This window comes from Cyanistes caeruleus, chromosome 13 (genome assembly GCF_971803275.1).
Source record: "Cyanistes caeruleus chromosome 13, bCyaCae1.hap1.1, whole genome shotgun sequence".
Taxonomy (NCBI): Eukaryota; Metazoa; Chordata; class Aves; order Passeriformes; family Paridae; genus Cyanistes; species Cyanistes caeruleus.
This window is the reverse complement of record NC_141713.1, coordinates 17,740,030-17,758,157: the sequence shown is the minus strand read 5'-3', so window position 1 is coordinate 17,758,157 and position 18,128 is coordinate 17,740,030. Positions and strand designations below refer to the sequence as shown.

The following is an 18,128-nucleotide window of genomic DNA, read 5'->3' as shown; positions in this document are numbered from 1 at the left end:
GAGAGTGATCAGTGTGTGGTGACACATCAGGATGTAGCCACAGGCAGGTGGGCACTGCAGAACTTCCTCAGCGCTCCCCTGTTCCTAGCAGGAAGTGCTTAGCCTGGAACACCACAAAACTGCCTGCCTTGTGATGGGATTCTAGAGCCAAGTGCAGCTTATACAGTTTCAGAGAAACAAGATCATACAGGTAAATCCTAAAACCCAAACACAAGCACTAACCCTTTTGTTAAAATTGGTTATTCAAAGCTTTTATGTGATGGAGAAATATATATTCCAAGAAAGCATTTAATTTAGATTCCCATTAGTGTAATTTTACTCCTTTTGTTTGTTAAGCACATGAAAAGAGGGAGCTAACCAGAGCATAAAATTCTTGTACATGCTCTCTCTCTGGTTTTAGGAGAACTATTCCTTAATGTAATTTTTCTGCTTACAATATATGGCCTTGCAAAGTGTTGAAGCAACAAATCTTGAGAGAGATCAACATACAAAGGCATTTTACTCTGTATATGTAAAATAAAGTCTAAAAGTTTGGGCAGATCTCAGTCTGGCAGACGTTCTATCTCTTAGGTCATACAGAGAAAGCTTTTGGCAGTGGCTTTTTGGCAAAAAGCTTTGTCTGGAAACATATTTAGTCAGCATATGAAATGTGATAGCCCTGGTAGCACGGCTGTGTCTGCAGGCACTAATAGAGTTAGGCTTCAGCCCCATCTGCTGTTGGATCGGGATTGCTCTGTTGCTTTGCCAGCACAGGACAGCCCTTGCCAAAACACAGAGTGGGACGTGAGGAGACTGACAAACCCCTCCTGGTGTCAGCTCTCCTGATGATCCTGGTGTTTGCCACGCTGATGAAAGTCAGTGATGCCCGTGGAGAATTCCAGCACAGCCTTCCCCTGCTGCTGAGCTCCCACCACGGGCTCTGTGGGGAGCTGCAGCTGTACCTGCAGGGGGGCAGCAGTGCCCTCTCAGTGTACCTGGGTGAGCAGCGAGGGTATTTGCACCCCAAGGCCTGTAAGAATAGAACATTATTGATTTCCAGTGCCTGTCTTTACTGAAGCAGCAGTGGACATAGAGATCCTTTCACCTCCATAAAATGTCTCCGATAATTTCAGTTATGCAACAGTGACGAAGAGAACAGACCTACGGATTTGGCTCAGAAGGCTTAAAATCTTGAGGCATTAATTCATGAAACTCTCAAATCCTGGATACTCTGGTGACTATAAAGCACAGCAGATTCATGTTTGATTTTTACTTAAGGCTGATCGTTTCAGGAAATAAAAAGATTCACTTTGAAAGAGATTTTCAGTTCTTTTTCAGTTGTTATTTCTGGAGGGGTTAGGTGGAAAAGCTACATGTGAAACAAATCAGGGACTGAAAATCCTTAGCTTTGTTTTGAGGATATCAGAATACTTTATTGATGCTGTTGTAAGCAGAAGGAGAAAAAACAGTGACTTTCTAGAAAGATTTCCACTGTATTTTAATCTGACTTTCCCAGGACATCAGAACAGCCTATCTGTTCAGCCAAAATATCCCTCCAGTTATCATTTGACTCTGATGAAAAAAGTGCTAAAACGGCAGAGTTTGGGATTGCCTGAACACATTTTTTCACTTAAGCTGAGCTTGTTCACATTCAAAGCTAAAACAAATTATCTCAATTCTATTTAGGAGAGTAAACATACTCTCGCTTTTCTGTCTCATGTTTGAGTAGTTATGGTGAAAGCATAATGTGTGGTAATCTTCGAGTTTATATCCTCTTCCTGCATTTGTTTTATTGGAGAAAATTAAAGGTCAATGGTCCTGAACTAGTCAAGAGAATTACTCGAAATTCTCAGTCATTGCCATTTTCCCCTCTCTCTGCTTTAAGTAACATAGGGCTTAGCTGCCAAAGTTTTAATTCTTTATGTATAAGAAGAATGGTAGTTGCAATTTGGTTTTGCATTTCAGTTTAAACATAGTTTTATAAATGAAGATGTCAGCAAAAGGCTACTTGCTCCTTCCAATCATTGTCCCTAGTGTGGAAAATATAATGATGAAGCAGAGTTTTCCACTTTCTCATCCTCTTTCTGTTTGGTGTTCTTCCAGCATGATCGCTGCTCAAGGAAGTGTCTGTACCATGTGAACAGAGTGGAACCCCGTGGATGAGACTCCTACCATGCACTGAGCAGCGCGGCAGATGCAGAGCTCTGGGAAAATGTCTGCTTGCAACACTTTCACTGAGCACGTCTGGAAACCCGGTGAATGTAAGAACTGCTTCAAGCCCAAGAGCTTGCACCAGTTACCCCCAGTGTCAGAAAAAAAGCCCCTCTCGCATGGAAATCTGAAACCCAATGCAAACCAAAGCAACAGCCAGCGTGGGAGGAACAGCGGCAGCTTCCGCCCGCCCGTGGCCAAGAAGCCCACGATAGCTGTGAAACCCACCATGATGGTGGCAGATGGGCTGTGTGGGGAGCTCACCACGCTGGAGCAGTGCGAGAACAAACCCCTGCCTGCGGGGTGGAACCGCAACAAGGCGGTCTTGAACAAAAAAACACTGAACAATAATAATGAGGAGGAGATCGAAGGTTACAGCCATGTTCCTAGGCCTTACGGCAACAGCGAGGGCGTGGGTAAGATACCAAATAACAATAATAATGGACTGACAGAAGTTTTGAAGGAGATTGCGGGTTTGGATACCACACCTCAGCTCACTGGAAATGAAACAAACTCAAGAGAAACCTTCTTGGGAAGGATAAATAATTGTTACAAAAAATCGTTAGAAAGGAAGATCCCCCCGAGCTGCATGGTGGGTGGAATGAAGGATTCACAGGGTAAGCACGTTATTCTGAGTGGAAGCACTGAAGTCATAAGTAATGAAGGTGGACGTTTCTGTTATCCAGAGTTCTCTAGTGGAGATGAGAGTGAGGATGACACGTTTTTTGGCAGCATGCAGGAAGAGCACGAGAGCTGGGATGAAAGTGATGAAGAGTTGTTAGCAATGGAAATCCGTATGAGGGGCCAACCTCGCTTTGCTAATTTCAGAGCTAACACCCTGTCTCCTGTTCCGTTCTGTGTTGACAAAAAATGGAATACCGTGCCCCTTCGGAACAAGTCTCTCCAGCGGATCTGTGCAGTGGATTATGACGACAGTTATGATGAAATTTTAAATGGTTATGGGGAAGAGACTGTGATTCTTTATGGGCAGGAGAGCATGCAGAGCATGGTATCTTCTGATTCTACATCTCCCGATTCTTCTTTGACAGAAGAGTCTCGTTCTGGGACAGCCAGCAGTTCTTCCCAAAAGCTCTGTAATGGAGGGTTATCTCCTAGCACTCCTCAGGACCTCAAAGTGATTGAACCAGAATATGAAAGTCTTTGTGACAATCAACAAGTGAAGGATGTGCCAAAAGCACCCAGAAATGCTCTGAAAAGTCTGGAAACTCATAAGGCAGTCCTTGCGCTTCGCCTGGAGGAGAAGGATGGCAAAATTGCTGTGCAGACTGAAACCCAGGAGAAAAAAAGTTCTTCAGATGTTGCCGGTCAAGCCGTAACTATTAATTTGGTGCCTGTGGAGGAGCAAGCTAAACCTTACAGGGTGGTGAATATGGAACAGCCAGTGTGCAAGCCATACACCGTAGTGGATGTATCAGCTGCCATGACCAGTGAATGTAAAGAGAATCAGACTGAAACCTCAGAAACCAAAAAGGCATCATCTAACCCAAGCTCACCAGTAACCCCAGGCACACCTATTGTATCCTCTGCAGCATCACCTGTATGCGTACGCTCTGATCTGAAAAAGTCCAGCGCAATCAGATACCAAGAAGTGTGGACTTCTAGCACCAGCCCGAGACAGAAGATACCTAAGGTAGAACTGATTGGAAACAGCTCAGGACCTTCCGTTCCTCCCAGGAAGACAAGCCACAAGTCAGCTCCTACTTCACCTACAGCTACGAACATTTCTTCAAAAACTATCCCAGTTAAGTCTCCTAATTTGTCTGAGATAAAATTCAACAGTTACAACAATGCTGGCATGCCACCTTTTCCTATTATCATTCATGATGAGCCCACTTACGCTAAGAGTTCCAAAAATGCTATTAAAGTTCCTATTGTAATCAATCCAAATGCATATGATAACCTGGCAATCTATAAAAGTTTTCTAGGGACCAGTGGGGAGCTGTCCATCAAAGATAAAACTACAAGTGTGATAAGCCATACCTATGAAGAAATAGAAACTGAAAGCAAAGAGACCGAAGCCATAGGCAGCAAATCCACTGAGTTGCCCCAAGCGAAGGGGGTGGCCAATAGCTCTGAGTGCAGGCTGGGCTCTGTGGCTCAAAAGGTCCAAGAGTTCAACAGCTGCCTCAGTAAAAGCCAGATATCCCCACAGAGAAGTCACAGTGCTGACCACAGCTCCCCATCTAGAGTTCAAAAGGCAATGCAAGAGCCTGCAGCAAAACCAGACGTGACCCCGGATGGTTCTGTCAGCAGCAGCAGCGGCAGAGAGAACGCAAGCACAGTGCTCTCACAGATTGTGGCTTCCATCCAGCCTCCGCAGTCTCCTCCAGAAACACCTCAGTCTGCTCCCAAGTCCTGCAGTGTAGAAGAGCTGTATTCCTTACCCCCTGAGGGAGATGCTACTAAAAACACCCTGGTACGACCCAAATCTCTGTTTACATCACAGCCTGAAGTGGAGTCCTCCAAGAGCGAAAGCACTGCCATTAAAATGCAGAAAGATCCGCTTTCACATCCAGCTGCCACTCCCTCTCCAAAGCCAGCGCGAGCCACTCCGAGTGCCACGAGTCCCCAGGCAGAGCAGGCACCGCCATTCCCTCCTCCACGCTCCACCTCCTCTCCCTACCATGCCAGTAACTTGCTGCAAAGGCATTTCAGCAACTGGGCCAAACCCAACAGCCCCACCAGGTCAACGGAGGCCGAGTCCATCCTGCACTCAGAGGGGCGGCGTCCCGACGCCAAACCCAAACGCTGGATATCGTTCAAGAGCTTCTTCCGCCGCAGGAAAGCTGACGATGAAGAAGAGAGAGAGAAAGACAGGGAGAAAGGGAAGTTGGTGGGTCTGGATGGAACTGTTATACACATGCTGCCCCCTCCTCCAGTGCAGCGACACCACTGGTTCAGCGAGGCCAAGTCGGACTCCAGCGAGAAGCCGTCGATCGTTTTCATGTACAGGTGTGACCCGGCACAAGCGGAGCCGAGGGCTGAGCTCCCACACCAGGGTGGGGTGGAGTCTGCCATCACAGAGGCGCTGGCAAAAGACAAGGCAGAAATGCAGGAAAAGCCTCCAGAGAGCTCAGGACAGAACATAACAAGCCATTCCTCACCACCTCAGGCTCCCAAGAAAATCTCCAGGTACCACTCAGCTGTTTTAGTCACTTACTTAGTTATGAACTGTTCTGTATATGCTGCTGAAAAGGGAGATACTAAGGAGTTTTATTACATTAATGCAGTTTTTTTCAAAATACATTTATTTTAGGTAATGAGGAATGTATTTTAAAATCTTTCTGTTACATTAGATACCAGAAAAGATGTAAAATATTTACTAGAAGGCGTACCTAATATTTAGAGTTTGTCTTGCAGGCTCACTAATATGTCACAATAGCCATGTTCCATTGAATCAGATCCATTTTCTTGAATTTCTACTTTAAGAAAGTATTTCTGTGTTATGGGAAACTTCAGAATTTCTCAGTAGAAAGAGAAGGCAACTACTGAGAACTATGATAGAAATTAAAAGATCTGTGGCTCACAGAAGGTGCTATGTTAACTTTACCTCACGTGTCCAAGAATTCCAACAGATGCTAATTAACCACACTGCAACATCACTGCAGCACTCCCAAAATAAACCTTGTAAAAAAGGAGTAACAGAATTAGGGTACCTGCAGAGTATTCTCTGTCTTGCAAGGCCTTTAGCAGTGACTGTGCTTTGTCCCCTGACAATATTGGTTCCAGCAGGAGCTGCTCCCATCAGTTGCAGTCAGTCATGTGGGCAGAGTAAAATTCCCTGAGTGCTGGACCACAGCTGTGGATGTGTTAGAATTTGTCTTCCAATGTTATTACACAAACCAATTCCAAAGTAGCCTCGAATTATTTATTTCATTATAGCAACAACCTAATGGGGAGGAAATCAAAAATTTTGTGACATGTGAACCCCAGAAAATGTATCGTGGCAGTGTGTTTTGGTTTTCTTTCTCCATATTCTGTACAAGAAAACTGCTATGGTTTCTAGCTAAAATCAGTTTTAACTTAATAGAAATCTCTGTGTGAGCATAGTTAGAGCTTACCATAAACTGACTGCCATTCATCCTAAAGTAAAATAACTTGGTTTTCTTTCTCCATTGTCTATAGAAGAAAAGTGCTAGAATAACCCTTGACAGCAGTGAGGTCTCTGGATTTACCCTAAATGAATTGGTGAGAAGTAGCTACCTTTAGAGGGCAAGTTAAAGTATTGCAAGAGTTTGTCCCTTTGCTGAACCTGTCTTTTTCTCCTGTCTCTGGGCGAAGCTGGAGAAAGTGAGGTTGATTTTGGTTATGGTGCCATCAGGAGATTGCAGGGCAGAGATCCAAGTGAGAGGGAACTTTGCAGTCACTGTTCAGCTACATCAGGGGATGGGGCAGGAAGGAGCAGCTGCTGCTCTGGGTGGTGAGAGGGCAGGAACAGCCTGTCAGGCATTCTTGCACTGCCCTGGAGATGGTGCTGGTGGAACGTGTCCTGTTCTTGCACTGCAGCTGGGATTCCTTCTGCCCTTCCTTTTGAAGGCAGTGGGTCACTGATCTCTCACTCACTGTAAAAAGCATTGTTCACTCTTTAGTTTTCTTCAGCTCACAATGATGTTGGTTAAAACCATACCTCAGAATTTTCCCCAATGAAAACTGGAATTTTCCAAATGTTAGAATTGGAATTTCTTCTTTCTGACAATATTGTTCCCTGGTTTCTACAAATTTCAAAGAATATACACTGAGGTGCTGAGTTGTGGGAGCACTGGGGAGTGGGTAGCTTTATGCTTCATTTCTTATATTCCTGGTGCCTTGAGTTATTTAGGGTTTTTTGATACTTTTTAATGTTGTTAATGAGACCATGTAAAACCTTATAATGCCACAAAATTTAAGGTTTTTATTGTTCTTTAAGGAGTTTGGCTCTTGTTCTTAATATCCTGGTGGGTGAGAATTGGGATTTCTAAATGCCATTTTTGCACAAGCAGGAGGCATAACTGATGAGAGGCTACACTTGTTTTATGTTAACCCTCCAAGTATTAGTACAAGGTTAGCTGTAATTCAGGCTGAAATATGTGCATTAAAAAAATGTTCAGAATGTTCAGTTCAGCCTGCAGAGGCTGAGAGGAGAATGGATGACCTGAAGATAGCAATCAGTGAACAGGACATTTCCCTATGCCAAAAACAGCAAGCTCTCTGAAAAAACAAACTGATGACCTGGAAAATAAGATAAGCACAAAAATGTCCGATTACTGGGGGGTCTTGAAACCAAATTAAATGAAGATACAGTATTTCCTTACTTTGCAACGGATTACAAAGTAGCTAAAGATTGATAACACAGCCACAAAAGGGCTGAAGGTATTTCAAGTTATCACTAGAAAGGTCAGTTTTCCCTTTGAGCAGCACTTGCAAAAATAATCAGTTTTTCAGAAAACTGAAAATTCTCTCTCTGTTATACAAAGGAACTTGGTTTTGGTTTCTCAGTGTGATTGTTTCTGTTTAATGGCAGGATGCACATGCACTGGTTCAAAGTGAGCTAGCAAATAATGATGTTACATTTATCAAAAATTTGTAGATAGATAAATTTTTGCTAAAAATCAGCAGTCATGTCAGTTTTATCTTTAGTTAGAATGAGAACACCTTTAGTTCATGAAGCAGCAGTTGTTCTCATGTGCAAAACCTAAAACTGACCAAAAGATAACATGATGTTTCTGGCCTGAGTCACTGTAATTGATGAAGGTGATAACAGCACAGCATGCAATCCACTCATCACAAGCTGAATAAAAAGATCCTTCAAAGGCATAGTTATCTTATGGATCAGACTGTTCCTATTGGAGTATCACAAGATAAAGGCTTCTCCTCTCCTTCATTGAGACATCACTGCTCATACCCAGCAGCAACTTGTTAGATGGAGACATTTCCTAAAAGCAAAGTGCAGCAGAGTCCTGCTGCTTCCTTGGCTGTCTTCATAAAGCACATCAGAGCTGAACTAATTGATCTGGGCACAGCCATCTCCATTCCAGTTACAGGTTAAACTCAAGAGTTTCCTTTCACAGCTGCAAGTCAGCCATAACTTTCCTTTATGGGATCTTTGGGCCAGTCGTGGGTGAAGTGAATATAAAACTCTGTTTTTCCTGAAATACTTCCTTTAGGTAGTGAGGTCTGTATATTGATTTTGTTCTGGTTCAGATAAGGAAGAATTTCTTCATAGCTAAATTTGTGATCACCATTCTAATTCCTAAGATTGTGTTAATTTTTGCAAAGGGATTTGAGCTCATAACTGATAGATCTGAGCTCTGTATAGAGGAATATGAGTGTTGTGATGGATCACTCAGTAGAAACAATAGGAATCACTGTTCTTCAAAAATGTAGTCATACATTAAGATTAGGATTCCATCCAGAGACAGGCAGGAATAACCACCACTGCCACATTCCACTTTTGCATTGTTACTGATCCAGTCCTGCAGATTCCACAGCTGCTTCAGAAACTGCTTGGGAAGATAACAAAATCTGTGAGATCACAGTAGGGCTCTGTTTAAAACACAGTCCTCCCCAGTTTCGAGGGCTTCTGGTGTAACTCTTAGGGTAAGGTTCTCACATGAACCCAGAACCTTTTAGATTCAGCTTGAGTAAATTGATGAGAATTTAAAGATGTTATAGATGAAAAGAAATTCCTTGCTTGAGCAAGTCTACTGAAATGAGAGAAATTCTCCCTTAAAATTTGAGGTGAATCAGCTCTTCCTTCTCGTCAAAAACATGTTAGGGCTTTACTTATCTAGGTATGAGCAAGCTTTATCTACCTTACTCAGCAGTGCTTAGCAGTGCCTTTAAAAGTATTAACTAGATAGCTTTTAACATTTCATCAATTAAAAACCTGTGAGATTTTTTTCTAGAACATTCTTCAATTCTAACAGAATTGGAAATTCTGTGTGTGCATTAAGCAATAAGTTCAGTAACGCTTTATGTGAGAACTTGTAAACACCAAGGACTGTTAAAGATCCAAGTGGAAGGGACATTACCATGTCCCTTTATTTACCATTATAAATTTAGATTAAGAAATGGTAAGCCACGTATTATTATTCTTAACTCCTCTAACACAGTCTGTAAAATGGAAAGACTGAGAACCTAAAATGAATAAAGAAAAATACCTTCTTTATAATGCACAGTTAATCTGTGAAACTCATTGCCATTAAGTTTCAGTGACACTAAAGAGCTTAGCAGGATGTCTTTACTGGATTATCAAGTGTACTCCCTTTATCCGTGCAAACATCGCATTATACGAGATCTAAACAAAAAAAAAATTCTCAAGCTTCAGGACTAAGCCAGCTTCTCATAATCAGAATTAGGAATGAACTTAATGGCTTAGCTGTTTCAGGTTGTCATTGGAGAAGTTTGTTTCACTTTCTCTTCAGTGACAATTTGCGTGGCCAGGAGGGATTGAACTGCAGGAGCCACTGCAATGTTTTCTGTATCCATAGTGCCCTCTGACTGAAACCTGGGCACTGGTTGTCTCTGCTCAGTGTTTTGCAGGAATAAAGTGGTCTTTTGCAGGAATAAAGTGGTCGGTGTTTTGAGCAGAGAGAAGTTCCTGGGTAAGGTGGCCTCTGACCTCCCTCAAGCCATTAACCTCTGCATTTTTCCTCGAGCGTTATTCAGTCAGTTCAGGCTTTATATTGGCTTTATTAGCTTAAAAGTGAAGTGCCTGAGGGCATCTCAAAGCACTCTCTTTGAAACTAATATAGCTACAAATAACACACTTGGTTTTTTGTGTGTGTAAAATGAAGTCCTCTTCCTTGTCATCTCCAACTGTACAGCTGCCATTGATTGCTGCTGTGTTGATGTCCACTCAGGGAGGAGATCAGTCTGTGCTGGCTCCAAGGCCACATCAGCTTTTCTTTGTTTCTGTCACTAATTCCTGCCACTGGGATTTATGTGCTGTCTTGTACAGCACCGTGTTCCCTCACCTTGACCTCTGGATCTGACCCTAATTCAGGAATACACTCTCACAAGCACTTCTTATAAGCATTCCACTTTATCTTCCTCATATTCATTGCTGTTTATTAGTCACTCTAATTGAGCAGGCATGCTCTGAATAGAGGAGAACACAGGTCACACAAAAGCTGATTCCTCACCAAAATTAACACACTAATAAACAGGCAGCTTTCTGGATCCTGCTGTTCCCAAAAAACCAAGGCAACTTAGACCACATCATCTTCTGGCTATCCTCCAAAAACTGTGGAGGAGGAGAGCCTGAAGGAAAGACTTACAGGCATTTGTCCCTGCAGAAAAGTAATGCTTTTAAAACAGTTTTGAGCCTGTGCACACATGAATGACCAGTATTTGAATTCAGTGGGGTGTTGTCTGAAGGACAGTCATTTTTATGGCAAGTTTTTTTTGTTTCACACAATCTCATCTCTTTGGGAAAACAAACACGTTCTCTGCATGCAGAGGGCTGCTTCCTCCACTAACTGAATAGTTGTTTAGCTTCAGCCACTTGTGCCCAAGGAGCAGAGTTCTCTAAGATAATTAACTTCTATGAAGTTTGTTTTTGAAATAAAAAAGGGAAGAGAAAAAGACTTGGGCAGAGGAGGCTGTGCCCACTATGGTAGATGCTAAATATGTGCTCTTATGCAAGGCATCAAAGAATCCATCCTGGCAAAATATCTATAAATATCCCAAATAAGGAGATAGCTTTAAGTATGACTTGCTACCGACAAGCAGATAGAAAGTTATACAAAATCAGGCTTTAATGGTTCTAATCTGAGAGAACTGCCTGTTTATCAGCTGCTCCTCTTTCCTTGAAAAAACAGTCATTTTAACTGTTTAGCTCACAAAGCAGCTGAGGATTTGGTTCTTGCAGCTCCCTGAGTGAGGATGGTTCTCACTTTTATTCCTCCTGTGTCGTGCCAGCACCACTGGCAGGGGGGTTGACATTTGCACTGTGTACATAAGCTTGATCTCTCTGTCCTCAGCGTTAAGATACTGGGAAGCATTTCCCCACGGATTTCATGACCTGACCTCTAATTGCTGTGGTTTAAAATGTATTCTTTTGAGGCACTGAATACAGATTTGAGATACTCTCTTAACAATAGCTTAGTGTTACTTCCTAAAACTCCTCTGTGAGGGTTGAACGTGCTTTTCCCGGAGCAGTAGCCATGAGTAAGGCCATAGCCATCATTCCAGAGCAGTGATGCAGCAGCCGTGCCCTGGATCCCTGCAGGGAGGCAGTGCAGGAGTTAAGAAGGCAGGGCTGGATGTGCCTGGCTTCCCGGGGCCTTGGCAGGGCCCAGCCCCCGAAGGTAAACACTAAGGTGCAGTAGGTGTATCACTCTGTGCAGAGTTCAGCCCTCTTGCTCACAGCTTGCACAACTTGTAGCACACCAGAACACTGTGGAATCAATGGCTCGCCAGAGTTTCAAGACATGATTAAAAGACTCAAGAAGGCCCTGAAAGAATTTCCTTTAATGGGGAATTGTGTGAGTGAGTACAGTGGGTGAGTTGGTATTTTTTTTCTTTCTTCCTTTCTAGCTGTTGGTTTACTTTGGCAAAATGCTTCTGAGCTTAGGTTTAATGTATGTGCTTGCATGTGTCTGGTTTGGAGAATGAGTATGTTCTTACTTCACCAAGTGATACTAAAAAGTTACTTTGAGATGTGATAATTCCTGGTTTGTGGCAATGACAGAACTAGTGAAGCTATTAGAACCTATTTCTTCTTAAAGAAAACATTCCTGTTGAGTAAAGCAGGTATGTATAATATTTACAGTAGCTACAAGTCTTTAGTTAAATTATGCTGAGAGCCTTGTTACTGCTTTAATTTTATGTCTGCTTTATTCTGAAATTACCGAGGTTAACTCTTAATGTGGATATATTTATGGCACATGGAATGTTCTTCACGCCATTCCTATGCATGGTACTAAAATTGAACAAAAAATGTTACGTTGATTAAAGATTACATCTTTTTAAACTTACACCGTTTTTTCTCTTTTACTAACAAGTTCTAATGAGTTTGGTTTGTGTGAGCCTGCAGTTAAAATTCATGACTCTGAGCAGAAACAGCATGTGCACACTGAACCATCCTGGGTCTTGTCATGCAGAGCATTGGCATGTTTGAATCTTTGTACTTGGGGATTGCTACAAGATTGTTTCCCAGGACCTGCAGGATTTTGGCTTTGCCATAGACATATACCTATCATTTATGTTAACTCTTTGTGGAAGTTTGAAATCCTTATCACAAAAAAAACAAGTATCTCTACAGATACATGATGATTTTGTGCTGATATTTTTTGATGGAATTGTGTTACTCCTGTCCTTAACAAAAGTCACAAGCAGTTCAAATTCTTGCTGTTGTATTTGATCAGGCTGTAGTAATGAGAGCTAGTGAGCAGCACATAAGCTCTTGAGATTTGGCCTGTAATGAGTATTTGTTTCTGCAAGTGAGAGAACATAAAGGCATGGAAATATTTTTGCTCTGACATGTTTTTGTGGCATATTACTGATAATTGCTGCTATATTTTCAATATGATTGTGGGGTTTTATTAAATCTTGACATTTTTTCATGCATATAATGCATAATTTTTAAATTATACTGCAATAAATATATCCATGGAAACCAACTGAATGCACAATTTTCAGAGTTCTGTGCTATAAGTCATCACAGTTTGATTGAAACTTCATAACTAAGAGCAGGCACAGAGGAATGTCTTCAGTGCCTTTTGCAGTTGGCCTAATGCAGATGGATTTTAGTGGTGGAAAATTTTATATGGGAAAGAGATTATTGGCCTAAATGAAGTCTGTTTCCCAGAGTGTCAGTTTTCAAAATCCTATCAGTGTATGAAAATGTATCATTGAAGTTTTATGCATTTATCAGGACTTAATCCCCCTTGCTATATTTGTTTGAGGCACAATTGTTTGCACTGGTAAAAAGCACTTTAAACTCTGCTGCTGTCCTGATTCCCACACACTTTACCTAGAATCATGCCTGTATATTTATGAATACAGATGTTGATGGTAGTAAAGCTGTAAAACATTTTATTGTACTTTTTATATCAAAGGCATGAACTATTATATATATATATTATTATAATCATGATAGTAGTAACTAACATGTTACTATTTCAGCCACAAGTTACTACTTCAGTCACAAGTTGTTTCTTCTCATTAAAGAAAATAAAAACTGTAGATAATTGTTCTTAGAAAAGGAGGCTGACAGACCTTATTTCCTTCCCAGTTCATTCCCCTTTCTGAAGATACTCAGTGCCTGACCTGGCATTCTGCCAGCAGGATCCAGTGCCCAGTTTGGGTCTCCAGGTGACGTTGTTGTGTTTGTTTCAGTCAAGTGCACGATGAGCCGACCCTGGAGGAGTTGTCCCCTCGTGTCCCCAGAGCCGTGTTTGTGAAGCAGGACAATGGGGGCAGCGCCTCCGTCATCCCTGTTTCATCTGCCCATGGGCCACCGGGGGAGGAGGAGAAAGAAGAAGTTCCAAATTCTCCTGATTTGGGTACCTGCAGTGCTACGTACAGCAATTTAGGTGAGTGGACTCTCCCAGAAAAACACAAGAATTGGATCAGATTTTGGATACCTTTCCAGGGTGTGAGGAGCCTTTTCTTCTGAACAGCTCAATACATCTTCATAAGGGTAGCTTTTAATATTAATTAAAATATGCCTGTTTAATATTGATTTACAGAAAATAGGGATTGTAGTCTCATTCAGATATCTTAACCAAGAAAGTGAAGATTCAGCAAACTCAAAAGTTCCTTTTCCTGTAATTTAAAACAGTTCTTAATTGCCCTTAGTGAAAAACATCTCAAATGATTTTTAAAAGAAACATTGTTTTATCTCTTTGGAGGACTTTTTGTCAAAGAGCAAGCTACCTTATTTCTTTAGAAGGAATAAGTGAAATTCAATATTTTTCTAAACTTTAGCAAGAGATAGGGCTTTACATTTTAGAGCATCAATAACTGCTAAAATATTTGTACCCATCTTCTGTTGGCTGAAACTGTTCTTATCCTAGTCAGAGAGTTTTTTGCTCCTTCCCAATGAGATATGAATGTCCTACTCAAAGCTTACTGAATTCCTGGTTCATTTAAGAGATCCATGGATGCAGGGCTTCTCTGGAAGATCAGGGAGCAAGATAAAGCAGCATCTCCCAATGCACAGTAGCAATATTATCAGCCTCATTTTCTAAAGCATTTTGATTTGCAGTACTGTGAATTCAGGGATACCTACAGCCAGGTTTTCTAGAACAACAAAATATTTATTTACATTCCAGGATATCCGAATGCATTTTTTTTAAACATCCCAATCCTGTAAACACAGCAATTTATTAAACATTTGACTAAGAGTAAACTGTAATGGCTCACAACTACAGGGGGTTTGGCATGTCCACACAGGTTTCAGGGATCAAGGGCTAAACTTTATACCCTCAGGTGCATACATTCCTTAGACATTCAGTGAAAGTGTTGCATTTTTTTTGCTTAAATGCGAATTAGTGGCAAGCTTGTTAGTGCTTTCTGCTATTAAAACATTAATTAGGTGTTGTTTATAAAGCATAAGGAGGAAAAATATCCTGTCCAAGTGTGATGCTAACATCTACTAAGATGTTTTCCTCTAAGGAGGAAAACTAAAATCTGTATCTTTATGGTGAATTACTCAGAGATCTCATGAATTACTTTCAATTTAGCAAGATACATATCTGTATATATTTGCTGTATTTAGAAGACAGGGACATTGCAGACAGAATCCAAGCAGTTAAGGTCTAGCTACATCAGAACTACTTGTACCGTGTTTATCCCATGCGGCAAAATACCATCAAACACTGGAACAGCTTGCCCACAGAAGTTCTGGAATTTCTGTCTGTGGAGATGTTCACAGCCTAGCTGGAGATGATCTGGACAACCTGCTCCAGCTGACCATGCCTGACTGTCTCAAGAGATCCCTTCCATCAGTCCTGGCCTGTAGTAGCGCTGTTCCTAAGTTTGAATGTTCCTTTTTAAAACCATAAAAAAGTCAACCCCTTGCAGTTTATTCAAAATCTTCTCATCATCAGTTGACTTGGAGCTTTGCTGTCTCCAAAGTAACCTTTTGGTGTGAAAGAGTTAAGTTAGCTCTGGGGCTTGCCTGCCTCTGGCTGGGAGAGCTGCCTGTTGGTAGGAGCAATGCTTCCCTAAATGGCACTGAGCTCCCTGGCTGCCCTTCAAAGGCTTTCTGCTTTATTCAAGCAACCTCACTTTCTAATTCAGATGGCAACAGAGAGATTTCTAGGTAGGGAGAGAGAATAATTCCTGCTTATTTTCACATCTTGCATCATCTAGGCAGCAAAATCTTATCTTTTGATTAACAAATTAACAGAATTAACAAATACTGGTATATGAAACTGGAAGAAAGGATAATATGAGAAGTTACATCACATTTGACTCTTGCCTCAGCTGCAATTAGAGCTACATGCTGCAGTTTGTAGTTTGTAAAATACATCACACAAACACCTCCATTTACAGCATAATGCATGAAGTTCACTTTTTAAACTAATCTGATACATATTCTATGTTTTTTTATTAAAAAGCAGATAATATGTCTCTACTTTGATAAATGCCTCATCTTCAGTTCTGACACGTCACATGAAATGTCATGAACAGAAATAATTGCAAGCCTTGGTAAATTTTCATCTGCAGTCAGGTAGTAGTTTATATCAGATACTGCCCTCAACTAAATTTGGTTTGGCCTTCCAAGAGACAAGCCTTACAAAACAGAGGATTCTCCTCCAGAAATCAGGTACAACCTAAAAGAATTTGGGCTTTTACGAGATCCCACTATGATCATAGGATAAGGTGTGGCTGTAGAAATAGGAGGAAACTTGAGTAGGAGGAGAGAGGTTCTTGACTGCTATGGTCACAGTCAGGCTTTGGTGCCCACAGTTTAAGGAGAATGTTTTAAGAATTGCACAGGCTCTAAAGAAAAGCTTGGCAAATGCCTGCTATTGTGGCAAGCATTTCATAGGGACCAATTCAGAATCTGAATCCATTCAGCTTATCCAAGTAAGAGTCTGGTTTGATCATGGTGTGGATGCTTATGTGGTGAGCAGAACTGTGATGAGGGAGACCTCAACTATTTAACAAAATCCAGAGGCTGCCACTTGAATCAAGATGAAAAAACAAATGTTCAAATGTGTAAGGGAGGGCCTGGATGTTTCTTTTGTAAGGGGTTCTTTTATTGTTACAGAAGTTAATTCAGGTAAGCCCTGTAACCGATGATAAGGAAGACAAAGCCTTTCCTTTACAAATCTTTAAATTGTTCTGTCTTTGTCTGAATTTGTTGGGGAAATTGACTTGATTGAATTTGCATGGCTGTAAGTAGATTAAGGTATTCTCAATATACTCAGCGTAGTATTTCTGCCATTGAAAAAAGAATAGGTTCATTCATTATCAGCCGTTTTTCTCTTTACACCTAAAGAAGTGGGGAAAAAAGGAGAATTTCTAGGCTTTGTGATTGCTGACATTGGAAAGAAGTCCCAGTCACAGCATCTGCCATAGGGCATTGCTTCAGTCAGTCAGCTGGACCAGGCAGAAAACAGTGCTTTAGCCAGGTTGTAAATAAGATAATGAGATCATTGTTGATGAAAACTGACAGTTCAGTGATAGACAGTGATTATAGCAGCAGTCTGGTGCATTTTTTATAATACATAATTAGCACAGGTAATGTCTAACATGGTGTAATGGAGGGTGGGCAGCAAGACCTGACAAGTCACCAAGCAAACAAATTAAGGCTCCTCTTACCTGCATCTCACAAGAGACCTGTGCCCAGTCTCAAATGATTGCTGAGACACTGGAGGTGCAACACCAATGTTACTTAACAAATGTTAGCTTTCCTTTCTCTAACATATATCATCGTTCTGGCAAGATTTTTATCTATTAAATTAACAATAAATGTGTACACAATACAAAGTTTAATGCAAATCTGTATATAAGACAGTTTTATAGAATAGTAGTACACATGGACAGCATTTATTGGAATTTGGGCTGTGAAGCATACTGGTAGCTTTTGCTTGGTTGGAAGGTACTTGATGCATTTGTGGTTTTTTTCATGGTTTGGTTATTTTTATCAGTCAGGATAAGTGTTTATTAAGGAGTGATGTCAGATTTGATAGTTTCAGCAGCTAACATAAATAGGCTGCAATGCAAAGTCTGATGATAAATCAGTTACCCATAAAAATTAAATTTAAATGCCTTTCTCAGAGGTCTTTCAGAGTTTCAGAACTCTGAGACTTAAGCAGTGATATTTAAATAGTGTAGTGAGATTCTACATTAGAAGATATTATTGAACTGAGGAATTATTAAAAGCTCTCTAGAAATCTGCTGTCTATAAAGAGTTAATTTTTTTTTTTTTCTGTCACTCAGAGCAGTCTGGAATCCACTTCAAAGGTCTCTTAAAGTGGTAGCCCAATATTGTCCCTGTTCTTCCTTTTCATTTTGCCTCCCCAGAGTGTGGCTCAGGCTGAACTTGCAATATTGGAGAGTCTGTGCAGTAGGTAGGGAAATGATGAGTTTAAGTATGCAAGGGGAGAAGGAAAGGATAGGCAAGAAAAATAAGTTAATGCTCTGCTAGTATTTCTATGCAAAAGGGCATCTTTGTGCCTTTGACAGGGACAACATTTAAGACAACCTTTTTCTTGCTGGGTAATGAATTTATAAAAATTGGACCATGTAGTTTGCTGCCACGCTTGGGGAAAGCTGAGCTGGAAAGACTGGCTCAATGGCTAGGAAAGAAATGTATACTGTTAGAACTCAGCATAGAAACAGTGCAGACATGAAACTTTTCAAGTGGATAATACAGATTGTTAGATTTCAATATGGAAAACTCGTTCTTGTGGGAAGAAACTACACTGTAACATAACATGTTATACAAACTCATTTTTCTGAGAGTACTCGAAACA

At 41.1% G+C, this 18,128-nt stretch overlaps 1 protein-coding gene and 1 long non-coding RNA gene across 6 annotated transcripts in view; one reads left to right on the top strand and one right to left on the bottom strand.

Moving 5' to 3' along the window:
- Nucleotides 1-18,128, bottom strand: part of LOC111934254 (uncharacterized) — an 85,289-nt gene that overhangs the window by 30,091 nt on the left and 37,070 nt on the right. The gene's annotated exons all lie outside the window — the stretch shown is intronic.
- PEAK1 (pseudopodium enriched atypical kinase 1) overlaps nt 1-18,128 on the top strand; it is a 107,435-nt gene that overhangs the window by 72,054 nt on the left and 17,253 nt on the right. For 2 of the 4 annotated variants that reach the window (XM_086849339.1, XM_086849340.1), the window contains 3 exons: nt 2,083-5,343; nt 11,579-11,695; nt 13,534-13,730. In XM_086849339.1, coding sequence (XP_086705465.1) covers nt 2,174-5,343; nt 11,579-11,695; nt 13,534-13,730 — 3,484 coding nt within the window. In that variant the 5' untranslated portion in view covers nt 2,083-2,173. The remainder of the gene's footprint in view (nt 1-2,082; nt 5,344-11,578; nt 11,696-13,533; nt 13,731-18,128) is intronic. The other 2 variants (XM_086849341.1, XM_086849342.1) reach the window with 1 other exon arrangement.